The following is a 27,178-nucleotide window of genomic DNA, read 5'->3' on the forward strand; positions in this document are numbered from 1 at the left end:
AAAATCCATTATCACGGTCGGATTAGAATTTAACGTTAATAGCAAAGTCCCCATACATGCTACAATCACCAAATTTGCATAGATTATCATGGTGATCCGTGGCTACATTTAAAAAAAAATTCAAAAAGACCCAATAGTTTTTGAGAAAAACAATTTTAAAATTTAAAATGGAAAAAGTATTTGTGATTAAAGACCGCCCAAACCCGTCAACTTTAGCGGTTCCTAGCAAGAAACACCAATTTTTCAGGATATGTTAAGTAGACCAGTGCGAACAAGTGGAACATATTTTTTTTTCAAAAACACCTTATGATTTTTGAGAGAATCGTTTGCTAAAGGTTCAAAGGAAGTTTCAAAGGAAAAAAGTATACATGTAAATGTGGTAAATACATTAACTTTCATTACCGCATTTAAATGTATACTATTTTCCTTTGAATTTTTTTTCTCAAAAACTATAAGGCCTTTTTGAAAAAACATTTTCCCCTTGCTCCCACTGTTCTACTTAATGTATCCTGCAAATTTTGGTGTTTATAGCATGTAGGGGGGCTAAAGTCAGCGGGTTTAATCACAAATATTTTTTCCGTGATCACGGGCCGAATACGCAGAATAACGGCTGAATCCGTGATTGAATACCATGATCACTTCCCGATCATAGATTCGGATCATGAGGTCGGATAGTGAAAAAAAATGCTTGTGAATCATGGCTATGCCGTGATCACGAGTTCGTGATGAGCACCACTATTTGTAATACTGCTGTTGGGGGGGGGGGGGGGGGTGGTATAGCTTACCTACAGCAGAGTTCCCCAACCCTGTCCTTAAGGTCCACCAACAGTACATGTTTTTCAGGAAACCACACACAATCACGGGTGAGGGGATTAGTGTTGCAGCAGAGATGATTAACTACCTCTATGGATTTCTACAAAACATGTGGTGTTGGTGGGCCTTGAGGACAGGGTTGGGGAACACTGACCCACAGGGGGCTGCTCCTGTGGCCTCTCATCCGTACGGTAGTTGGCATCTCCGGGGTTGCATTCGCCCCCTGCAATTGCTTCAAGAGGTCGACCATCATACCTGTCCCTAAGAAACAGGGAGTCTCTGACCTGAACAACTACAGGCCGGTAGCCCTTACGTCCATCATAATGAACACTCTAGAGCGGGTGGTCCTATCCAACCTCAAGATCTCCACCTTGCCCCTTCTAGACCCCATCAGTTCGCGTATAGGGCAAACAGGTCCACTGACGACGCTATAAACATCTGCCTGGAGTTCATTTATGACCACCTTGACAGACCAGACACGTATGCCAGAATACTACTCCTGGACTTTAGCTCGGCATTTAACACTATTTGCCTACGCATCCTACAAGAAGAACTAGCCACACTTGGTGTGCACCCAAGCCTACGCCTCTGGATCACAGACTTTCTCACCAACAGGACCCAAACTGTTAGGTTGGGCGACATCCACTCACAAACCATGACCACGAACACTGGTGCCCCTCAAGGCTGCGTTTCGTCTCCGCTGCTGTTCTCCCTCTACACAAACAATTGAAGATCCAAGGCTGACTCAGTCAAGGTCATCAAGTTCGCTGACGACACCACCTTTGTCGGTCTCGTCACCAAGGACAACATCCAGGAGTACTGTCAGCAGGTGGAAAGAATCTCCCAATGGTGCAAGGAGAACAAGCTAGTGCTCAACACTACAAAAACTGTTGAGCTAATTGTTGACTTCAGGAAATCCACTCCCACCCCACCACCAATTCACATTGATGGTATGGAAGTGGCTAGAGTGCCTTGCGCCCGTCTCCTGGGCACCACCATCTCCAAAGTCATTAGCTGGAGGCCTAACATCACTGCCACCCAAAGGAAAGCTCAGCAGAGACTCTACTTCCTTCGTCAGCTAAGGAAGTTCGGCATGGCCCCGGAGATTTTGACCAGCTTCTACTCCGCCACCATTAAATCGATCGTCTGCTCTTCCATCCTGGTCTGGTACACCGGCGCCACCGCCAGCGACAGGCTCTCACTTCAGAGGGTCATCAGAGCGGGGAAGAGGGTCATTGGAAGATCTCTCCCCTCACTGGACCTCCTACACAAGAGAAGGCTGAGATCGAGGGCGCTGAGGATCGCTAACGATCCTGCTCACCCAGGCCACCATTACATCTGTCAGCTCCCACTGGGATGGAGGCTTTGAGCCATCTCCACAAGGACTGCCAGACACAGTAACTCTTTCTTTCCCTCGGCCGTCAGCCTCCTTAATTCCTCTCCACATACTCCCATCAGCACACAAGATCAAATTAAACTAATTGACACAAAACTAATTGACGATAGTCCATTCTATGACTTTTCAGTTCTGTTACGGGTAACGTAAAATTGCTGCTCTAGCATGTAACGCAAAGGTTAAGTGCAATAATGTAAATGTAAATGTAATTGCTTGTCCTCTGTGTAAAAGTGTAGTGTTAACTGTTCTGCTGTTCTATGCTACCTATCGCAGGGTCCCCAACCGTCCCGGATTCGTCGGGACGGTCACGGGTTGGGGGAGGGGTCCCGCTGTTCCGGGATACCCCCCTTGTGTCCCGGCAGGCAGAGGTGAGGCGTGAGGAGAGAAAGAAAAGATCGAGGCACTAGCCGCAAGACAGTGTACTAATGCGGCGGTGAGCAGAGCGGACATCACTCCTTCCTCCCACCCTCCCTCTCCCTCCATCATGCCCCCCTCGTGAGTCCCCATTATGAAATGCAGAGATCCTGCGCAGCGGGCAGCGGGTGTTTAGTTTACAGGCTGTTCCAGCGGCCGGCTTCCTAGTACTTCCTGTTTTCACGAAACAGGAAGTACTAGGAAGCCGGCCGCTGGAACGGTATGTAAACTAAACACCTGCTGGCCGCTGTGCAGGATCTCTGCATTTCATGATGGGGACTCACGAGGGGGGCATGATGGAGGGAGAGGGAGGGAGGGAGGAAGGAGTGATGTCCGCTCTGCTCACCGCCGCATTAGTACACTGTTTTGCGGCTGGTGCCTCGATCTTTTCTTTCCTCTTCTGCCCAATACCCCTGGCTACATATACTGGGACATATACCCCTAACTACATATACTGGGGACATATACCCCCTGGCTACATATACTGGGGACATATACCCCTAACTACATATACTGGGGACATATACCCCCTGGCTACATATACTGGGGACATATACCCCTGGCTACATATACTGGGGACACATACCCCCTGGCTACATATACTGGGGACATATACACCCTGGCTACATATACTGGGCATGTATACCCCTGGCTACATATACTGGGGACACATACCCCCTGGCTACATATACTGGGGACATATACCCCTGGCTACATATACTGGGGACATATACCCCCTGGCTTCATATACTGGGGACATATACCCCTGGCTACATATACTGGGCACATATACCCCTAACTACATATACTGGGGACACCTATACCCCTGGCTACATATACTGGGGACATATACCCCTGGCTACATATACTGGGGACATATACACCCTGGCTACATATACTGGGGACATATACACCCTGGCTACATATACTGGGCATGTATACCCCTGGCTACATATGCTGGGGACACATACCCCCTGGCTACATATACTGGGGACATATACCACCTGGCTACATATACTGGGCATGTATACCCCTGGCTACATATACTGGGGACATATACCCCCTGGCTACATATACTGGGCATGTATACCCCTGACTACATATACTGGGGACATATACCCCCTGGCTACATATACTGGGGACATATACCCCTGGCTACATATACTGGGGACATATACCCCTGGCTACATATACTGGGCATATATACCCCTGCCTACATATACTGGGGACATATACACCTGGCTATATATACTGGGGGCATATACAGGATCTTCTCAAAAAATTAGCATATTGTGATAAAGTTCATTATTTTCTGTAATGTATTGATAAACATTAGACTTTCATATATTTTAGATTCATTACACTACAACTGAAGTAGTTCAAGCCTTTTATTGTTTTAATATTGATGATTTGGCATACAGCTCATGAAAATCCAAAATTCCTATCTCAAAAAATTAGCATATTTCATCCGACCAATAAAAGAAAAGTGTTTTTAAAACAAAAAAAGTCAACCTTCAAATAATTATGTTCAGTTATGCACTCAATACTTGGCAGGGAATCCTTTTGCAGAAATGAGTGCTTTAATGCGGCGTGGCATGGAGGCAATCAGCCTGTGGCACTGATCAGGTGTTATGGAGGCCCAGGATGCTTCGATAGCAGCCTTAAGCTCATCCAGAGTGTTGGGTCTTGCGTCTCTCAACTTTCTCTTCACTATATCCCACAGATTCTCTATGGGGTTAAGGTCAGGAGAGTTGGCAGGCCAATTGAGCACAGTAATACCATGGTCAGTAAACCATTTACCAGTAGTTTTGGCACTGCGAGCAGGTGCCAGGTCGTGCTGAAAAATGAAATCTTCATCTCCATAAAGCTTTTCAGCAGATGGAAGCATGAAGTGCTCCAAAATCTCCTGATAGCTAGCTGCATTGACCCTGCCCTTGATAAAACACAGTGGACCAACACCAGCAGCTGACATGGCACCCCATACCATCACTGACTGTAGGTACTTGACACTGGACTTCAGGCATTTTGGCATTTCCCTCTCCCCAGTCTTTCTCCAGACTCTGGCCCCTTGATTTCTGAATGACATGTAAAAGTTGCTTTCATCCGAAAAAAGTACTTTGGACCACTGAGCAACAGTCCAGTGCTGCTTCTCTGTAGCCCAGGTCAGGCAATTCTGCCGCTGTTTCTGGTTCAAAAGTGGGTTCATGCTTCCATCTGCTGAAAAGCTTTATGGAGATGAAGATTTCATTTTTCAGCACAACCTGGCACCTGCTCACAGTGCCAAAACCACTGGTAAATGGTTTAATGACCATGGTATTACTGTGCTCAATTAGCCTGCCAACTCTCCTGACCTGAACCCCATAGAGAATCTGTGGGATATTGTGAAGAGAAAGTTGAGAGACACAAGACCCGACACTCTGGATGAGCTTAAGGCTGCTATCGAAGCATCCTGGGCCTCCATAACACCTGAGCAGTGCCACAGGCTGATTGCCTCCATGCCACGCCGCATTAAAGCAGTCATTTCTGCAAAAAGATTCCCGACCAAGTATTGAGTGCATAACTGAACATAATTATTTGAAGGTTGACTTTTTTTGTTTTAAAAACACTTTTCTTTTATTGGTCGGATGAAATATGCAAATTTTTTGAGATAGGAAATTTGGGTTTTCATGAGCTGTATGCCAAAATCATCAATATTAAAACAATAAAAGGCTTGAACTACTTCAGTTGTGTGTATTTGAATCTAAAATATATGAAAGTCTAATGTTTATCAGTACATTACAGAAAATAATGAACTTTATCACAATATGCTAATTTTTTGAGAAGATCCTGTACACCTGGCTACATATACTGGGGACAAATGCCTCTGGCTACACATACTGGGACATATACCCCTGCCTACATATAGTGGGGACATATACCTCAAGCTACATATACTGGGGACATATACACCTGACTACATATACCATAGCTCCCAACTGTCCCTTTTTTTTTTCCTTTAAATTGATAGAATACTAATTTTAAAATGTTAATATGAAGGAAAATGAACCAGGATAGAAAGGACCAGTGTGGTTTGAATTATAAAACAACATATTTTTCTTATGAAATCTTTATGGTATGCGTGACTAGAGGCGTGGTGAGGGCGTGGCCATGGGGTGTGGCGGGGGCATGGCTTAAGTGTCCCTTTTTCTCATCTCAAAAAGTTGGGAGGTATGCTATCGTTGTCTCCTCTCGAGCTATGTACGGTGCCAAACCCAATTCCGGGCATGACCCAGTCATGCTTGTCGAAATAAAGAATTCCTGATTCCTGAATTCATACTGGTGATCTTTGTACTCAGATCCACAGACTACATCCCCCAGAATGCATTGCTGCAGGCATGAGCGTGATTGCAGACCCCGGGAAGAAAAAATGCGGCACTGTGTGGAGGAGATGACCGAATGGACGAGAGGCCACAGGAGGTTAGTATTGACTCTCTCTCCCCCCCCCCCCCATGGCATACCTATGAATATGCAGGATGAAGCCAATATATGGCTTACCCTGCTCCTGCACCAGTCCTGGCGGCGTTAATTACTATTCCCCCTCCAGGTCCACGACGGTGGTGGGGAATGATGTAATTTGACTTCCAGCTATTGCTAGTGACTGAATTACAGTGTTTTAAAGGTAATTTGTGCTCCATCTTATGACGGGCCCCAAGTTACTCACTGACCGCTACTATAGCCATAATTCCAATTATGGCCTATGGTGGCGCTGGCTGCGCCCAAATCCCCTGCGCTGTTTTACTAGCGCTCGTCCCAAATGGCACACTGTTACAAATTACAAACTCCTATTGCTTCATATAAAACATTTTTTGAGGCACTCAAGTCGCTTATAGATGGCTGCCATTTACATGAACAAAAAGTGAGGGCAGCATTCAAGGACAACTGACGTGGATAACAATATGGAGGCTGCATATGAATTTCCTTTTAAATAATACCAGTTGCCTGGCAGACCTGCTGATCTATTTGGCTGCAGTAGCATCTAAATGACATTCTGACAATGTCAGAAACACCTGATCTGCTGCATGCTTGTTCAGGGTCTATGGCTAAAAGTATTAGAGGAAGAGGATCAGCAGGATAGCCAGGTAACTGGTATTCCTTCAAAGGAAATAAATATGGCAGCCTCCATATCCTTCTCACTTTAGCCGTACTACCTCTTGACGACCAGCTAACGCCGATCGGCGTAAACTGGTTGTCTGCGGCCGTTCCATGTCAGTTCACGGAGGGGTCTCCGTGAACGGGGAAGAAATCCCCGGTGTTTACACTCTACGGCGCTGCAGCTGCAGCAGCGCCGTAAAGGAGATCGGTGATCCCTGGCCTCTGATAGGCCGGGGATCGCCGCCGTCTGATAGGCTGAAGCCTATCAGAGGCGATACAGGATGTATCGCCGTCCTGTACCGCCCACAGAGCCAGGGAGAGGGAGGGAAGGAAAGGGAGGGGGGAATAGCGCTGCGGAGGGGGGCGTTGAGGAGATCCCCCCGCAAGGCACAGCAGAGCGGCGGTGATCAGACCCCCACAGCAGGACATCCCCTTAGTGGGGAAAAAAGGGGGGAAGTCTGATCGCCCTGCCTGCAATACGATCTGTGCTGGGGGCTGAAGAGCCCACCCAGCACAGATCAATGGGAAATCACTTGGGGCTTAATTCACAAAGCGGTGCTGACTGTTAGCACGCCTGTGAAAACCCCCTTAGCACGTCTAAACCAGCTTTTCGCGCGTAAAACTTTACGCGCGCACTGGGCGCTCCGCGCGAAGTGCCCATTAAAGACTTAGCGCGCGCATAGGACTTTGCGCGCGATCTGATTGAGAAATCCGGTGCTAACCTAATTAGCACCCTGGTTAGCACGCCTAAAGACTTTAGACGTGCTAAGTAGGTCAGCACCGTTTTGTGAATCAAGCCCTTGGTCGGCAAGTGGTTAAGGAAAGCACAGACTGAGGCATGTACAGTTTAGACCGTCGATCAGGGATGACGAATAAATACACTGTACTTGAGCGTTTCGGCACAGGGAAGAGTGCACATGCACAGCAGCAGAAAGTGATGGGCAGCAGAGAATTACACTGCACTGAAAGGAGACGCCAGATCGCTGCTGGCCAAAGGAGAAGAGTTGATTCTCTTGTGCAGGCAGCAGATGCCGGGGATCTCCGCTGGTGTGACATGCTGGCTAGAGATGGCCTGAGGGCAGGGGTGAAGCTTGTGGTGGAGGCTTGAGATGTCGGGATCCCCAGGCAGGTTTATTACCCAGAAATCTGCTGCTGATCTCTGCATAGGGAAGAGGGAGACCCACTAGACCCCCAGGGAGAATGGGTACTGTTTGCAAGAAGTCTATGTGTTCTCCCCATGTCTTCCCCTAAGTAGGCCCTGGACTACAATGGACATATGACTATGCTAGGATTAGAGTGTGAGCTCCTCTGGGGGACAGTAACAAGACTATTGTATGTAAAGTACTGAAGTCGTCAGCGGTATATAAATAATAATAATAATCCCCAGGCAAATAAATGGAAGGGGAAAGGAGGAGGGACCACAAGACCACCAGGGAAAGCTCTAATGCTGGGAACACACGATACGTTTTTCCCGTTCCATTCTCGGCTCAATTGTTTTTTGCGCTCGACTCGCCACTCGATTCTCTTATCTTTTTCCATTCACTTCTGAGGACTCGAGCGGCAAAACGATCGAGAGGAATATCGGACATGACAGAATTTATCAATCGAACGCATCTATCGAGCGGGAAAAAGAAACGTGTGTTCCCAGCATTACATCACAGATGAGGGACATGTGACTATGAGGAGTGATGGGTGTGATGTGTATACACAGTCTGCCTGTAATAATGAGCTGCAAGCCCATTGTGCAGCCGCTGCCATGGGGGACATGTTATTTGATGGGGGGTGTAAATAATGTATATAGCATGTGTATGTATGTACAGCACCTTCTGAGGAAGCCTTACGGTGAAACATGTTGGGGTCTCACGTACATCACTGTGTATATGTTTGATTGCACCTCTGATGTCATTTGTAACCCATCCAATTGATGTGAGGGGTGAGCGAATCACAGCGTACGAGAGGTATCGGTGCCGGGAGACTTGGGCGCAGAATACAGCTGGTATATGGCTGATCCTGCTGCTGCACAAGTCCGGGCCGTGTTAATTACTATTCCCCCTCCAGGCCACCATGGATAGTGGGGGAATGATATATTTTGGCTTCCAGTGATTGCTAGAGGCCGAATTATTGTGTTTTAAAATTAACTTCAACTCTGTTTTCTGACGGTGCTGAAGTTACTCCCTGTGCACTGCTATAGCCGTAATTCCTATTACAGCCTCTGGTGGCGCTGGCTGCGCCCGAGTCTCCTGCGGTGGATTAACTATGTTCGCGAATCACACAAGGGCGTTTGGTCTGTCAGTCTGTAGTCTGGCTCCATCTTGTGACAACCATCGCTCTCCTGCTCGACCCCACATCAGTACATGTGTGAGAGTTTTTAGTGATCACAGCAGGGGATGGCTACACCCCACTCCATGAGAAACTAGTGAGTGATAAGGTAGTGCTCAGGGGCACCCAAATTAAAAAGACCAAATTCAGTCTATATATAAAAAAGACAAGACCACTCACAAGGAGTATCTATATAAAAATGTTTAGAACAGATTTTTATTTTATAGCATAAGCACTATGACAACGCGTTTCTCAGCAACCGCCGCTTCCTCAGGTAGAGCGCTGGGTGCACCTGAGGAAGTGGCGGGTGCCGAAAAACGCGTTGTCACAGTGCTTATGCTATCAAATTAAAATCTGTCCTAAACCTTTTTGTATACAGTGGGTATTCAGTATTCGGCCCCCTTGAAGTTTTCCACATTTTGTCATATTACTGCCACAAACATGAATCAATTTTATTGGAATTCCACATGAAAGACCAACACAAAGTGGTGTACACTTGAGAAGTGGAACGAAAATCGTACATGATTCCAAACATTTTTTACAAATAAATAACTGCAAAGTGGTGTGTGCATAATTATTCGGCCCCCTTTGATCTGAGTGCAGTCAGTTGCCTATAGACATTGCCTGATGAGTGCTAATGACTAAATAAAGGGCACCTGTGTGTAATCTAATGTCAGTACAAATACAGCTTCTCTGTGAGGGCCTCAGAGGTTGTCTAAGAGAATATTGGGAGCAACAAAACCATAAAGTCCAAAGAACACACAAGACAGGTCAGGGATCTAGTTATTGAGAAATTTAAAGCAGGCTTAGGCTACAAAAAGATTTCCAAAGCCTTGAACATCCCACGGAGCACTGTTCAAGCGATCATTCAGAAATGGAAGGAGGATGGCACAACTGTAAACCTACCAAGACAATGCCATCCACCTAAACTCACAGGCCGAACAAGGAGAGCGCTGATCAGAAATGCAGTCAAGAGGCCCATGGTGACTCTGGACGAGCTGCAGAGATCTACAGCTCAGGTGGGGGAATCTGTCCATAGGACAACTATTAGTCATGCACTGTACAAAGTTGGCCTTTATGGAAGAGTGGCAAGAAGAAAGGCATTGTTAACAGAAAAGCATAAGAAGTCCCGTTTGCAGTTTGCCACAAGCCATGTGGGGGACACAGTAACCATGTGGAAGAAGGTGCTATGGTCAGATGAGACCAAAATAGAACATTTTGGCCAAAATGGAAAACGCTATGTGTGGTGGAAAACTAACACTGCACATCACTCTGAACACACCATCCCCACTGTCAAATATGGTGGTGGCAGCATCATGCCCGGGGGTGCATCTCTTCAGCAGGGACAAGGAAGCTGGTCAGAGTTGATGGGAAGATGGATGGAGCCAAATACAGGGCAATCTTGGAAGAAAACCTCTTGGAGACTGGGGGCGAGGTTCACCTTCCAGCAGGACAATGACCCTAAACATAAAGCCAGGGCAACAATGGAATGGTTTAAAACAAAACCTATCCATGTGTTAGAATGGCCCAGTCAAAGTCCAGATCTAAATCCAATCGAGAATTTGTGGCAAGATCTGAAAACTGCTGTTCACAAACGCTGTCCATCTAATCTGACTGAGCTGGAGCTGTTTTGCAAAGAAGAATGGGCAAGGATTTCAGTCTCTAGATGTGCAAAGCTGGTAGAGACATACCCTAAAAGACTGGCAGCTATAATTGCAGCAAAAGGTGGTTCTACAAAGTATTGACTCAGGGGGCCGAATAATTACGCACACCCCACTTTGCAGTTATTTGTAAAAAATGTTTGGAATGATGTAGGATTTTTGTTCCACTTCTCACGTGTACACCACTTTGTATTGGTCTTTCACGTGGAATTCCAATAAAATTGATGCATGTTTGTGGCAGTAATATGACAAAATGTGGAAAACTTCAAGGGGGCCGAATACTTTTGCAACCCACTGTAGATACTCCTTGTGAGTGGTCTTGCCTTTTTTTATATATAGACAGACTTCTGTCTTTTTAATTTGGGTGCCTCTTAGCACCACCTTATCACTTATACCCTACACTAGTAAGGGTCAGTATCACTCAAACTTGTGAGATACAAAACTTTTTTGGAGCAGTGACCTATCACTCACTTCTTACATCTGAAAGGCCGAGTGGAGACGGTACTTCTCCACATGCCCTCAACAGTGTTTGCCTCTGGTGGCAACCCACAGTTGTGAGTATACCACTATACTGTTTTATATTAGTCCATATCACCAGACGATACTAAACCAGAAGGGGCACCCAGTTTCCTTGTGTTCTTTTCCCAGTTCTACTAGCAAAAAACAAATGAGTGGAGGGGGATAAGCAAAGACCCCCCTAGCACATAATGGTCATATGTATTGACAAAACTCACACAGGAATACTCACAACAGTGAGCCTCCATTGTGTCTTACTAATAGACTCCTTTATAAATGCTTTCATTTGTCCAAGGACTGTCCATTAGGACTCCAGTGTTGCATATGTTTTTTTCCCTGGTACCTTCCATTCGGATAGTGTGCAGTACATAAATTGTTGTTACCTTGGAGACTCAGCTTTTTAATTATGTATGCCATAAGGTTGTATTACTGTTGTTTTTGCAAATAGGAGTTTGTAATGATTTATAGGGTTCAATGAGTAAACAAAAATACACAAAACAGAGAAAAATGCACATTTATTTCTAAATAAAATATTGACAACATACATTGTACTAGTAACATAATTTAAATGTTGTGAAAATCATAGCAATTAAGTGTGGGTTTTCATCTACAATACTTTGTTTAATGGAGACATGGGGCCTGATTCACAAAGCGGTGCTAACTCTTAGCACGGCCGTTTTTGCTCGAATTTTCGCATTGCGCGCGCGCGAATTTTCGCGTGAAACGATAACGTTTCCGCGAGCAAACGCGAATTTTTGTGCGAAAACGATATCGATTATGCGTGGAAATTCGCGTTTGCACGCGAAAACATTATCGTTTCGCGCGAAAATTCACGATCGTGCGCAATGCGAAAATTCACGTGAAAACGGCTGTGCTAAGAGTTAGCACCGCTTTGTGAATCAGGCCCATGGTGTATTATGTCATTTTTCCTTGTTTCTCCCCATTAAAATGCATAGAAAATAAAGTTAAGAAAACACCTACACAAAGACTAATTTATAAAAAAACAAAACAAAAACAAGACATTGATAAATTAGGTGTGATAAGTAGTGATAACGTCATTGGCTAATTAACAGAAGCAGTGCTGAAAAATGAAAATGAAATATATAATGTTTACAAAGGAGATTGTTACACACTTAAATCTGAATGATCGTAAATATCTTCTGTTTTAAAAAGGCAAACCACACTATGCACAATTGTTCTAAATACTGCCTCTGCTCAGCCACTGGCAAGGAATCATACAAAGTTTTGTGGACAAAGATTTGTAGACAGTCCTTATTCAGTTTGTAGCAGGGTCTTGTGTACAGCGCACTGCCTCCAGCCTCTGTACCCCTCCCCAAGTGCTGCGTACTGTAGTGATGCTGGAAGAGTCTGCAGAGTGAGTTCTGCTCCATCAGATATGGGCAGAGTGAGTGTAATAAGCTGAAGCTGGGAGCACCCTCGTCTGTCAGTTTTCTGTGAGCGCTTTTCTGTATGACTTTTATGCATGGCCCATATGCAATTAACTTTTTCTCCTGAGTTTTCACCTAGGAGATAATTTTTCTTCTTTGAGTTAAAATAAGGTTTTAGCGCTTTGCAATTGAAAAAGTACCAAAAACAAGGAGAAAAAATATCATCAATAGAAGTCTGAGTATATTCTTGCTTGTGGCGGTTTAAAAGGTATTTTACTGATAAGATGTGGAAATATCCCCTAGGAGAAAATGGTTACAGCATATGGGCCCATGTGTTCTGTATGTGTGAAAACATGCACGGTTTATCCCAGAAGCTAATGTCATTGATAGAGAAAATGTTCCCAGTGCTTCACTGTTGTCTGTTTTATCTGCATGGGGAAAACACATTCAAGTGTGCACTGGCCAATTGTATAACATTGGTGCAGAAAACACAGGCCAGCTGTAAGGGATAGCGGACCCGCTGCCAGCATGCATGTGGCAGCGGGCTCCGCTTCCCAGACTCTCACCGCCGGCGTGCCGCCGAGCGGGGCTGTGCGGTCGGCGGAGTCCGTATGCTCGGCGGACTCCGCCGCGCGGTTGCCTTCTGTGGGGCTCCCTTCGCCGGCCCTTACCCTCCGCATGACGTGCGCGCGAGGAGGTAGGATCTTTATGCCTCGAGACAGGGAGTCAGCTGACCAGGCCAGTCAGCTGACTCCATCTCCTCTGGTGATTGGCTGGGGCTCTGGGGCGGCACAGGGCAGCTCACTTGTTACAAATAGGACTTGCTTGTCAGTAGCAAGTTGTCTGCTGTCGTGAATACATCCGTGTTAGCGCTCAGACCTTAGCTCAGTTTCCTAGGTGTTGATACCAAGGACGTCACACCTTAGATTAGGATTGTATTGTATATTACCTGTGTTTTGACTCTGGCTATCCCTGACTTCTCTTTACGCTAATCGCTCTTGTACTTCTGCCTATCTGATTCAAGTTGCCGACCCTGCCTGTTTACCGACTCTGAATCAGCCTTCCGTTTCTGTACTGCTGCCGCCTTCTCTGTTGCCGAACCTCTGCTTGTCTGACCTTTCTCCCTTCAGTGGAACGTCTCCCACTGGAGGGCTATCTCTGAGGCTTGCCTCTCCGAGATACCTGCCCTAGCAGACGATTACTGCCAAGGGCTGAGATCCCAATCTTCGCCTGGACCGAGGATCTCACACACGGGGTTCCCATTCAGAGGTAACCACACCTCTGAGGAATTGCCGTGTGGTGGATATTTTCACGAGTTTACGAATTATTGCTGTCTTATTTGTTATTTACTGTGTTAGGTGTTGGAGGTTAGTTACACTTGTATTATTGGTGATTCTGCAGATCATCAATGATCAGGTGATATCTGTATTATTGGTGATACTGTAGATCACCAATAATCAGATTCTCTCTGTTCGCTGACACAGATCCTGACACCAGCATAGTGAGATCAGGAGCCAGGAGTAGCAGCTGGGACAGGCAGCACATGTGCCCCAGTGAGGGCTCGTTCACACTAGAGGCGTTTTTTGCTTTTTTCTAAGCGCTGGCGATTTTTCAAAAACGCCCTGAAAGCACTTACACCATTATTCTCTATGAGACAGTTTACATCTGAGCGGTTCATTTCCGATTCGCTCAGAAAAGCAGTGCCTGTACCATTTTTGAGGGGATTTTGCCTCAATGGAAGGTATAGGAAAAATGCAAATGCTCACAAAATCGCTTTGTGCAGCGATTGCGTTCGCATTTTTAAGAATAAATACATTGTATTTATTCTTTTCCGAGTCAAAGAGTTCACTTCCTGACTGCGGTCAGAAAGTGTAAGAATGCAATCACTCGGCAAAATCGCTTATAAAAGTGGTCCACAAAAAAAGAAAAACCAGCGCGCAGGTAATCGCCATGAATCGGAAATAAAAACGCCAAGCGTGGAAGGACACGCAAACGGAATGCAATGTGAACAAGGCCTGAGTGTCTGTTATTTTAAGCCACATTTGTGGCCGTCTCGGCCCAGAATCTAGCGTAGCTGATGACAATCTCCGCCCCCCTTCTCCTGAACGTCCCTCTCAACCTCTCCTGCTCTGCCAGAGGGAGTTAGGACTTGACTACTTTAATACAGTGAGTAGGCACTGCTGTTAAGGAGACATGCATGTTCATGCTGCTGCTCAATCCTATAGATATTGTCTGGCTGTGGCTCAGGAAAGGAAGGGGGGAGGGAGGTCACAATTGGGCAGCTCAGCCTCTGTACATCATTTCTGTTTGGAAGAGACACCCCCCTCCCTCGTTAGCCAAACCGCCCTTCTGGAGGAATTTATAAGTGCCAGGACTTTAGCTGCTGATCTCACTGACTCTGTTGCAGAATCACCTAGAAAGGCTACTGATTTGGAAATTACCAGAAGAGCTTCTAGGCTCTTTTCATGTGGGGTACCTGCTGCCTCTGCAAGCCTTTGATTCATTTGACCAAGTTCCTTACAAGACAGTCCACGGCAATCACAGGTTTAAATGAAAATGCCACAGCATCCCATACTTTCTTTAGGATGATCTCTGCCTTTTTATCCGTGGGATCTTTGAGCGATCCCATGTCCTCGAAGGACAAATCTGTGTCATTTGAATACTGGGATAAAGGGGCGAAAAGCTTAAGACATTTTGACCGGATCTCCTGATTAATGCAGATCTGAAATCAGAACGTCTTTTAGACACAAATGAGAGGGAATTAGATAGGATTAACTCTCTAAATACATACAGGGGGCATTTCTCTAGGTTTTCTTTCTGTCCTGTACAAGAGTTCAGGTCCACTTTAACCCCTAGCCGACCGCTCCACACCGATTGCCGTGAATGGCTGCGGGCGGAGATTGCAGGAGATCACAAGCGCTAATGCGCGCGCATCTCCACATCTCCTTCAGTCTCCCAGCGGCAATCGACTCGGAGACTGTTAGACGGCGAAACAGCCGTCTATTAATATTGTACAGCAGCGCTGTACTGGGGATGGCCGTGTGACAAGGCTGTCCCCCTGGCAGGCAGGAAAGTGATTCTCTGTCATAGGCTGAAACCTAGATAGGGAGGGAGAGATATAAAATAAACAAAAAAATAGTGAAATTTATTTAAAAAAAACAAAAACCCAAACATATTTTTATTAAAAAAATAAACCCCCCAAACATCTGGGGAAAGATCAGACCCCACCAACAGAGAGCTCTGTTGGTGGGGAGAAAAGGGGGGGGGGGGGAATCACTTGTGTGCTGAGTTGTGTGGCCCTGCAGCAAGTCCTTAAAGCTGCAGTGGCCCAATTAGGAAAAACACTGCCTCCCTCAAGTGGTTAAATGGGAATCTGTATTTGAAAGGTCTAGGTATGAATAATTGTCTCTGGGGATATTTCCACTGAGAAGAGATTATATTCTTGATTGGTCTGTGGACTGGAAAGACTCTGGAGCTCTGCCCTGGTAACCCTCTGTACATATCACCCTGAGCTGAGGCCATCACCTGGGTTTCCTGGATCTGCTCAGAATCATATACTGCTTTCAGCTGCTCTGAAGCATCCTCCGCACTAAAAAGATAGTGAGAAGTTTTAATCCATGACGGGGTTAGGGAGGAGTCTGAGTCTAAAGCTTCCCCTTCTTCCCAGGAACCCTCTGAAACCTCCTCTAGTGATAATAATAGAGGAATATTAACTGGATCTATAGTCAGTGCTTCTGTACTAACTCTCCCTGAGGGTGGTAACAGAGGGAGTGAGACTCCCTCAGGAGAATCCTGAATCCCCTCCACCTGAGTCTGATCAGTCTGGCCATCTGACCAATGATGTTAGTGGATGTATGGGCAACTGGCTGGTGCTAGACTTGAGGCTGTATGGGTTGTAAAGCAAATTGCTGCTGTTGCAATAACCCAGTCTGAAGAGATACTGGAGGCAAAGCAGCCCAGAAAGCTGACAATGTAGTAGTAAGCTCTTCCTTCATAGACTTTATTACGTCCAACAAAGCCACTGTGGTGCTTTCAGGTTTAGATACTGCAGCAGTCACTTTAGCATGACAATCTGCACATACACTGCAGGAGCCCCCTCAGGCAATCTAGCATTACACTTTGTAAGTCTTGCAAAGATCTCTGCAAAAACATGAAATAAACATTCCATCAGCATTATACTCACAAAATCACCAGCCAGACAGGAGAAAATGAGGCAAACGGCCTCTCTCAGGCTTTGTCCACATCTAGAATAGAAATCGCTGACACCAGTGACTTTCAATTTTTTGCGCTCCCCCCCCCCCCCTCCCGATGCTGCACTGCGCGCTACGATTTTGTACAAAGCGCTTTGTAAGCGCTGTTGCAGATCGATTCCTTTTTTCACTCCCTGATGTCAGTCAGAAAGTGAACTCTTTCTCCTGCAAATGAATACATTTATTTACAAAAGCGCAAACGCAATCACCAGATAAATCAATTTGTGAGCGTTTTGCACATTTCCTATACCTTCCATTGTAGCAAAATCGCCATGAAAATGGTACCTGCAGCGCTTTGCTGAATGGAAAGTGGACGCAACAATCTGTTATGAACTATCCCATAAGGATTCATGGCACTAGCGATTTCAGAGCTTTTTTAAAAATCGCTGGCACAAAAAAAAAAAAAACTCAAAATGCCCAAGGTGTGAACAAGCCCTTACCGCAGGCTGTGCACTGGCCTACTCTGTGGGAGCCTCTGGGGGTGTGTCCTGCAGCGGATTCTGGTGACTGCTCCATAGTCCCCTCGCAGAACGGCGAGCATCGCAGCAAGTGCGCACCTTAAAAGCCACGCTTCCTGCTTCCGGCCTTCCCCCGCCAGTCAGACGGCCATCAGCCAATCACACGCCAATAGGCGTGATCAAACCATCGCTCCATCCCGCCCACTCCACAACGGAGGTACGCACGGCAAGGACTCATCCTCTACACAAGAAAATACAGCCATGGAGGTGGCGCTCTATCAGATTCCATGAGCCCAGTAACAGCGCAGTACACAGCTCCAGGTAACCCGTTACCTCCACGCACCAGGCTGCCCAGCAGAGCTGACCCCACCGCCGTCACTTTACACAAATACTACCTAACGCAGGGGAGGTGCTCTCAGGCCTCCCTACTAATAATAATAAGCAGGTGCTTCCCTGGGTGATGCAGAAACAGAAGAAGAACTGGTGGGGGGGGGGGGGGGGGGGAGCTTTTATGCTGATTGGTTTGTATTTTAATTACTTCTGGTAGGTGTTTCCGGTTTGGGGAGGGACAGACAGTCTCAGGAGGGGCCGTCCTGGAGGACGTAGGGAGAAAGTCCTGAGTGTAGAGCAGGTGACATCTGTAGTGTAGTTCCAGCACTGTGAGGCCACGTCATTGCTGCTGCTGCTCTAATATGTGCTTCCAGGAGACTTGTGCTTGTATCCCCGTAGCTTTATAAGCTGCCTGACTGTAACTTTCCACATTCCTGACCTGACTAAGGACGCTCTGCTGTGTGACGTTTCTGATGTGCCATAACACTAGCTTTCTGACTGAAACATTTCCCACACTCTGCACATGAAAAAGGACACTCTCCTGTGTGACTTCTCTCATGTGCTAGGAGATGAGCTTTCTGAAGGAAACATTTCCCACACTCTGGACATGAGTAAGGACGCTCTCCTGTGTGACTTCTCTGATGTCTAAGAAGATTAGATTTATGAATGAAACTTTTCCCACACTCAGGACATGAATAAGGACGCTCTCCTGTGTGAGTTTTCTGATGTCTTAGAAGATAAGCCTTAACACTGAAACATTTCCCACATTCAGGACATGAATAAGGACGTGCCCCTGTGTGAGTTTTCTGATGTTTATCAACATAAATTTTCCGACTGAAACATTTCCCACACTCTGGACATGAGTAAGGATTCTCTCCTGTGTGACTTCTCTGATGTCTAACAAAATCATTTTTCTTACCGAAACATTTCCCACTCCCTGAACATGAGTATGGACGCTCTCCTGTGTGACTCTTCTGATGTTTAAAAAGATTACTTTTCCGACTGAAACATTTCCCACACTCAGGACATGAATAAGGATGCTCTCCTGTGTGACTTTTCTGGTGTCTTAGAAGATAAGCCTTAAGACGGAAACATTTCCCACATTCAGGACACGAATAAGGACGCGCCTCTGTGTGGGTTCTCTGATGTTTAACAACATAAAATTTCTGACTGAAACATTTCCCACACTCTGGACATGAGTAAGAATGCTCTCCTGTATGACTTCTCTGATGTCTAACAAGCTCATTTTTCTTACTGAAACATTTCCCACACTCTGAACATGAGAAAGGATTCCCTCCTGTGTGACGTCTCTGATGTCTAAAAAGATTACTTTTCCAACTGAAACATTTCCCACACTCTGGACATGAGTATGGACGCTCTCCTGTGTGAATTCTTTGATGTTTAAGAAGACCAGATTTCAAATGAAAACCTTTCCCACACTCAGAACATAAAAAAGGATGGGTATTTGAGGTAACAGGATGGGATCTATCAGAAGATTCCTCACGATTGGAGAGATCTGGTGATTTGTCCTCATGGTGAGGTCTGCTGTGTATATTTTCAGCAATGGAGTTTCCTGCTGGTAAATGTAGTGCAGCACCATTATCTTCTGCACCATAATCTGTTGGAGAAATAATAACAGTCAGAGAACAGTCATTGTCCTGTCAGCAGTCATGTGTGTTGCCGTAGCAGTGACAGATAATGACAAGAGAATATACAGGGTGGTGCAGGAAAGACCCCCGTGCTCCTCTTACTCTATCGCTGCTGTGTGGGGTCTCTGGCATTATGAAGCCTGTGTCACCTCCATTTGCTGCAGTATGAGAGGGTTACCTATACGGCAGCACATGCAGGTGACACAGGCTTCAGGTAAGCCGGAGAGGACACACAGCAGTGATAGAGTAAGAGGCATACGGGGAAAGACTGGCCGGGGGCTGCCTGTATACTCACACTCCTGCCAGGCAGCCGGGCCGGTCTCTCACGCGCCCCCCTGTATATACTCACACTCCTGCCAGGCCGGTCTCTCATGCGCCCCCTGTATATACTCACACTCTTACCAGGCAGCCAGGCCGGTCTCTCATGCGCCCCCTGTATATACTCACACTCTTACCAGGCAGCCAGGCCGGTCTCTCATGCACCCCCCTGTATATACTCACCCTACTGCCAGGCAGCCAAGCCGCTCTCTCATGCGCCCCCTGTATATACTCACACTCCTGCCAGGAAGCCGGGCCGGTCTCTCATGCACCCCCCTGTATATACTCACACTCCTGCCAGGCAGCCAGGCCGGTCTCTCATGCACCTCCCTGTATATACTCACACTCCTGCCAGGCAGCTGGGCCGGTCTCTCATGCACCCCCCTGTATATACTCACACTCCTGGCAGGCAGCCGGGCCGGTCTCTCATGCACCCCCTGTATATACTCACACTCTTGCCAGGCAGCCGGGCCAGTCTCTCATGCACCCCCTTAATTAACTCTAGTCTTCCCCAGTTTTACTATTTCTTAATAATATAGCATGAACATCTTCAATAGCCCGATGCATAGTACAAAACAAATATCGGGGAACATATGTACTGTATATGAGAAGTTAAGGTCACTGTAGAATCATGACATCCAGCAGTACAAGTACAAATACATACAGTGGGTTGCAAAAGTATTCGGCCCCCTTGAAGTTTTCCACATTTTGTCATATTACTGCCACAAACATGAATCAATTTTATTGGAATTCCCCATGACAGACCAATACAAAGTGGTGTACATGTGAGAAGTGGGACGAAAATCATACACGATTCCAACTATTTTTTACAAATCAATAACTGCAAAGTGATGTGTGCGTAATTATTCAGCCCCCTTTGATCTGAGGGCAGTCAGTTGCCTATAGACATTGCCTGATGAGTGCTAATGACTAAATAGAGTGCACCTGTGTGTAATCTAATGTCAGTACAAATACAGCTGCTCTGTGAGGGCCTCAGAGGTTGTCTAAGAAAATATTGGGAGCAACAACACCGTGAAGTCCAAAGAACACACAAGACAGGTCAGGGATCAAGTTATTGAGAAATTTAAAGCAGGCTTAGGCTACAAAAAAAAATTCCAAAGCCTTGAACATCCCACGGAGCACTGTTTAAGCGATCATTCAGAAATGGAAGGAGTATGGCACAACTGTAAACCTACCAAGACAAGGCCATCCACCTAAACTCACAGGCCGAACAAGGAGAGCGCTGATCAGAAATGGAGTCAAGAGGCCCATGGTGACTCTGGACGAGCTGCAGAGATCTACAGCTCAGGTGGGAGACTCTGTCCATAAGACAACTATTAGTCATGCACTGTACAAAGTTGGCCTTTATGGAAGAGTGGCAAGAAGAAAGGCATTGTTAACAGAAAGCATAAGAAGTCCCGTTTGCAGTTTGCCACAAGCCATGTGGGGGACACAGCAAACATGTGGAAGAAGGTGCTCTGGTCAGATGAGACCAAAATGGAACTTTTGGGCCAAAATTCAAATCGCTATGTGTGGCAGAAAACTAACACTAACACGCCATCCCCACTGTCAAATATGGTGGTGGCAGCATCATGCTCTGGGGTGCTTCTCTTCAGCAGGGACAGGGAAGCTGGTCAGAGTTGATGGGAATATGGATGGAGCCAAATACAGGGCAAACTTGGAAGAAAACCTCTTGGAGACTGCAAAAGACTTGAGACTGGGGCAGAGGTTCACCTTCCAGCAGGACAATGACCCTAAACATAAAGCCAGGGCCACAATGGAATGGTTTAAAAGAAAACATATCCATGTGTTAGAATGGCCCAAAGTCCAGATATAAATCCAATTGAGAATTTGTGGCAAGATCTGAAAACTGCTGTTCACAAACGCTGTCCATCTAATCTGACTGAGCTGGAGCTGTTTTGAAAAGAAGAATGGGCAAGGATTTCAGTCTCTAGATGTGCAAAGCTGGTAGACATACCCTAAAAGACTGGCAGCTGTAATTGCAGCAAAAGGTGGTTCTACAAAGTATTGACTCAGGGGGCCGAATAATTACGTACATCCCACTTTGCAGTTATTTATTTGTAAAAAATGTTTGGAATGATGTAGGATTTTCAATCCGCTTCTCACATGTACACCACTTTGTATTGTAGTGTATATGTTACGGCCAGAACCCGAAGTCTGGCCACTTCAGGTTCTGGCCAGTCAAAACTCGAAGTGGCCGTGCACCTGCGGCCAATGTTAGAAATGAAATACTCCCAGCTGCATAAATTTCTTGCTGCAGCCAAAATGTTTTAAAATCCCGGGGTGAATTTATTCCCATGGTGGCACGGCAATGTGTTAGATGAAGCCGCCTTTTTGGCTCTGCCTCCTCCGCCTTCCCCTCTACTATGCAGCTGCAGCAGCCAGGGACACGCATGTCCCCAGAGTAGTTCGTAGCGGCAGGGAATCCTGCCATTCGTTACTCTGCAGAGCGGGCGCTGGCAGAAGTAATGTCTGCAGCCTTCCCGCTCTGCTTCCCTGCCGCTACAAACGATCGGGGATATGCGTGGTTCCCGGCTGCCATAGCTGCATAGGAGAAAGGCAGGGGGAGGAGAGGAGGCAGAGCCGAAGAGGTGGCTTCATCTGACACATTGCCGTACCGCCAGGGGAGTTAATTCACGCCGCGATTTTAAAACATTTTGGTCGCGGCAAGTGGCCGGGAATATTTCATTTCTAACACTGGCCACAGGTGCACGGCCACTTCATGTTTTGACAGGCCAGTGGCCAGACTTCGGGTTCTGGCCGTAACATATACGAAGATGACATTTCTGACCGAAACATTTCCCATACTCTGGATATGAATGAAGACGCTCTCCTGTGAAAATGTTCACATGTATAAGAAGATGAGCTTTCTGACAAACATTTCTCACATTCAGGACATGAATAAAGATTCTCTTCTGTGCGAGTTCTCTGATGTGAAAGCAGATCCGCTTTCTGACTGAAACATTTCCCACACTCGATACACAAATAAGGACGCTCACCTGTATGAGTTTCTCTGAGGTCTGATAAAACCAGTTTTGTGACTAAAACATTTCCCACACTCAGAGCATGGAAATTGCTGCTTCTGGTATGTACTCTCACGTGTGCAGCAAGATTGAATGTGTTTTTTACAAGATTTCCCACATTCTGTGCACTGATAATTCTTCCCACCTCCCTCTCTATCAGTAAGGGCTTGTTCACACTAAAGACGCTTTCGCGATTTTTAAAAGTGCCATGATCCCCTATGAGAGCGTTAACATCTGATCGACTCTAGTACGACCCACTCACCAAAGCGCTGCATGTACCATTTTCAGGGTGATTTGCCTATAATGGCAGGTATAGGGAAATCGCTAAACGATTAAAAAAGTGCTTTGTAGGAGGCGCAAAAAATAAAGTAAAAAAAATAAATATTCGCCCACTAAATCACAAAACGCAGGCATCAGCGATTGTGATTTATGATGTGATCAAGGCCTAAGAGTTACTGGAACATTCCCCAGAATAAGACGGATCTCCTGATCTATCGGCACTGTGACACTTTGGATGGGTATTTGAGGTAACAGGATGGGATCTATCAGAAGGTTCCTCGGGATTGGAGAGATCTGGTGATTTGTCCTCATGGTGACGTCTGCTGGGTATATTTTCAGCAATAAAATCTAGTAGTGTGCCATCATTTTCTGTACCATTATCTGGAGGTGAGATAAGATGTCCCCCTGAAGTGTCAGTCTGAGAACAGTCAATCGGGGAGATTTGTCAACACATTACCAACAGTTTTTTCTTCTTAATCTGTTCTAACCAGCAGGGAGAACATTTCTGCATAATAAGAACCTTCTTAAATCCTAGGTAATAGTGGCAATTTAGCTTGGATTTCTAGAGCTGCACAACAGTTAAGAAAAGTGCAAATCCATCCCTAAACTGGGGCAGATTAATAAGTGCTTGATAGCAGTTCTACAGATGTAGAACTGCAGGCTAGACATGATTGCAGAGTGCAGGCTAGACATGATCCCACCTGCTGAATTCCTCCTCAGAGCCTGCCAGTATCAATACAGCAGGTGTGTTGGTTACCTCATCAACAGCAATTCCCCTCACACACTGCACTGCCTGAGAGACCTTCCTAGCTCCTATTTTACAACAGTTTTAGAAGGAATCTGCATTAGCTAGTGATTTCTTAGGATGTCTGAGACCGCTCTGCATGGATTTCTAAAAACCTACCGATATTTTATCTCAGACACTCTTGATAAAATGTCCCCCATTGTCCTGTCAGCAGTCATGTGTGTTGCCGTAGCAGTGACAGATAAAGTCAGTTTCTACAGTCCTGGCCAACAGTTTTGAAAATGGCACAAATACTAGTTTTCACAAAGTTTCAGTTTGTTGTATCTGTTTTAGTTGTTTTTGTGATGTATTGAAGTATAATTATAAGCATTTCATAAGTGTAAAATGCTTTTATTGACTAATCAAATTTATGCAGAGAGTCAATAATTACAGTGCTGTCCCTTCTTATTCGGGAACTCTGCAATTCACCCTGGCATGTCAATCAACATATTCGAAAATATTTGAAACAAAATATTGTTTTAAACATGTCGTCATGACGACAGACAGCGATCTCACCAGAGGGATCGAGGCAGACATTTATCAAGAGAGTCTGAGTCATAATATTGGTAGGTTTTTAGAAATCCATGCAGAATGGTCTCAGACATCTTAAGAAATCACTAGATAGTGCAGATTCCTTCTTAAAAATGGTTCTAAAATAGAAAAGGAGTTAGAAAGGTTCCTCAGACAGTGCAGTGTATAAGGGAATTGCTGATGCTGGAGCAACCAATACCTCTGCTGTATTGATACAAGCAAACTCATGCCCAGACTACCCTGCACAATCTGTAGAAGTGCTATTAAAGAGACACAGAAGCGAAAAAAAAAATGATATAATGATTTGTATGTGTAGTACAGCTAAGAAATAAAACATTAGCAGCAGATAATATAGTTTCCAGTACAGGAAGAGTTAAAGAGAATCTGTATTGTTAAAAATCACATCAAAGTAAACATACCAGTGCGTTAGGGCAGTGTTTCTCAACATTTTATTGGTATGTACCCCTTTTAAAACCCTGTACTCATCAAGTACCCCTTAGCATAGTAAACATTATCACAAGTACCCCTTGACAAATATATATTTAAAGCTAGTACATGATAATTGGTTCTAAACTATTTCCAAGCCTTTAGTATTGCTTTTAAATAGCTAAAACACTAATTTGGTGTTGTTTAAATAGGATTTATCATTTTCTACAACTCTAAATTTGTTATTCTTGGTTAAGTATATAAGGCCCGAGTACCCCCTGCAACCATCAGAAGTACCCCCTGGGATACGCGAACTACACGTTGAGAACCTAGGCGTTAGGGGACATCTCCTATTCCCCTCTGTCACAATTTCGCCGCATTAAAAGTAGTCAAAAACAGTTTTAAAAAGTTTGTTTATAAACAAACAAAATGGCCACCAAAACTGGAAGTAGGTTGATGTACAATATGTCCACACATAGAAAATACATCCATACACAAGCAGGCTGTATACAGCCTTCCTTTTGAATCTCAAGAGATCATTTGTGTGTTACCTTCTTCCCCCTGCAGCTCTCATCCACTGAAGAGTGACAGGCCGATTGTTTCTTCCTACAGACAGCTCCGCCCGGTATCTGTAATTCCTCAGTATGTGACAGCCCAGCTCCTTTCACAGCCTAACAGAGGACGATGTATCCAGCTTGTAAAAGGCAGCTCTCTTCTCTCACTGACAAGAGAGCAGAGACGCTGCCTAATGTAAATAACACACACGGGAGTGTTCATAGAGGGGCGTGGAGGTGGCGTGCATAACAGATCAACAACACTGAAGAGTTGGCAGCCTTCCAGACACAGGGCGACAAATCCGACAGGGGAAAGATAAGTTGATTTATTACAGAGAAGGTGATAGTAGAAAGTGCTGCAGTAAGCCAGAGCACATTAGAATAGGTTTAGGAACTTGTAGGATAGTAGAAAAAAGGATGAAATTTTTGTTACACAGTCTCTTTAAGAAACACCAGTGATCTACGCAAAAGAGCCATTGAGCTCCACCACTTTCAAAGTCATGGAGAGCTCTGTCTTTTGAAGCTTGTTATCTCAACTGTCAGTCACTGCATCTTATTTTTCCTGCAGAGGAAAGGTCAATAGTTCACTGCCCTGCTCTTTAAAATCATTTAGAATGCTGAGTAGTATGTAAACTGCAAATAGAGAATGATGCAATGTTATAAAAACAACACTATACAAAACTGAAAAATAAAAATATGAGAATATTTTCTTTGCTACTAATGTTCTAGTAATTATCCGTACTACACATACCATTCATTATATCAATTTTTTTTCGCTTCAGTGTCTCTTTAAGCACTTTATAATCTACAGCAGTTTAGGGATGGATTTGTACTTTTCTTAACTGTAGAGCAGTTTTTGAAATTTATGTTAAACTGCCGCTATTAAGTAGGATTTAAGAAGTTTCTTATCATGCAGAATAGTTCTCCCTGCTGGTTAGAACTGTTCAAGAAGAAAAAAACTGTTGGCAATGCTTTGATAAATCTGGCCATGAGAGCCTCTGAGGACGGGAAGAAGAATGGCTGCCAGCATCTGGATCCTGGGGGAGGAGAGTTGCATTCGCTGCCATGCTGCACTCTGTATTCATTCCTACCAGTGGCTTCCCCGAGTGAGGCTCGGGGTTACCACTCTGAGCTGCTGATTTCCGGCCACAGTCTCACTCAGGGTTACCGTCTAGGTGGCTAAGGTCTGGGACATTCCCTGGCCATTATCCTAAAAAAGTCAATGTTTTGTTCCCCGAGTCACTTGGTTATGACTTTGGCCTTATATAGCACGATGCAGCGTGCTATATAAGGAAGAGGCATTGTTCTTCACCAAGCTGTTCTTGGATCCATAGGAATGTGAAGCAGCACCACACATGAATGGCTTTACTGTTGGCACAAGACAGGACTGATAGTAGCGCTCATTTGGCTTGGAGAGAAGCAGCTGCTTTGCTGCCCTTCCTCCCACCAGGCTATCCTGCAAGAGTCTTCCCCTCACTGTGTGTGCAGATGTACTCACACCTGCCTGCTGCCATTCCTGAGCAAGCCCTGCAATGCTGGCACCCCGATCCTGCATCTTAGTCATCCTTAGGAGATGGTCCTGGTGCTTGCTGGACTTTAAGTGCCTTGAAGCCTTCTTCACAACAACTGAACAGCTCTCCTTGAAGTTCTTGATGATCTGATAAATGGGCGATTTAGGTGCAATCTCAGTAGCAGCAATATCCTTGTAATGATGACGGCACGTGTTTCCTTGCAGGTAATCATGGTTGACAGAGGAAGAACAATGATTTCAAGCATTATCCTCCATGTAAAGCATCCAGTCTGCTATTCTAATTCAATCAGCATGACAGAATGATCTCCAGACTTGTGCTCAGCCACCCGCTCACCTGTGTTACCGAGAACATTACTGAAATGATCTCAGCAGGTCCTTTTGTGGCA

General features: G+C 45.5%; 2 protein-coding genes across 3 annotated transcripts in view; both read right to left on the reverse strand.

Annotated features, from left to right (window-relative positions):
- LOC137524137 (zinc finger protein 436-like) overlaps nt 1–27,178 on the reverse strand; it is a 297,499-nt gene that overhangs the window by 164,516 nt on the left and 105,805 nt on the right. The gene's annotated exons all lie outside the window — the stretch shown is intronic.
- The window catches only part of LOC137524131 (zinc finger protein 182-like), a 36,603-nt gene continuing 27,297 nt past the window's right edge, over nt 17,873–27,178 (reverse strand). The window contains exon 4 of the mRNA XM_068243681.1: nt 17,873–19,294. Within this exon, the coding sequence (XP_068099782.1) occupies nt 18,120–19,294 (1,175 nt within the window). The 3' untranslated portion in view covers nt 17,873–18,119. The remainder of the gene's footprint in view (nt 19,295–27,178) is intronic.

The sequence above is a fragment of the Hyperolius riggenbachi genome, chromosome 7, assembly GCF_040937935.1.
Source record: "Hyperolius riggenbachi isolate aHypRig1 chromosome 7, aHypRig1.pri, whole genome shotgun sequence".
Classification (NCBI taxonomy): domain Eukaryota; kingdom Metazoa; phylum Chordata; class Amphibia; order Anura; family Hyperoliidae; genus Hyperolius; species Hyperolius riggenbachi.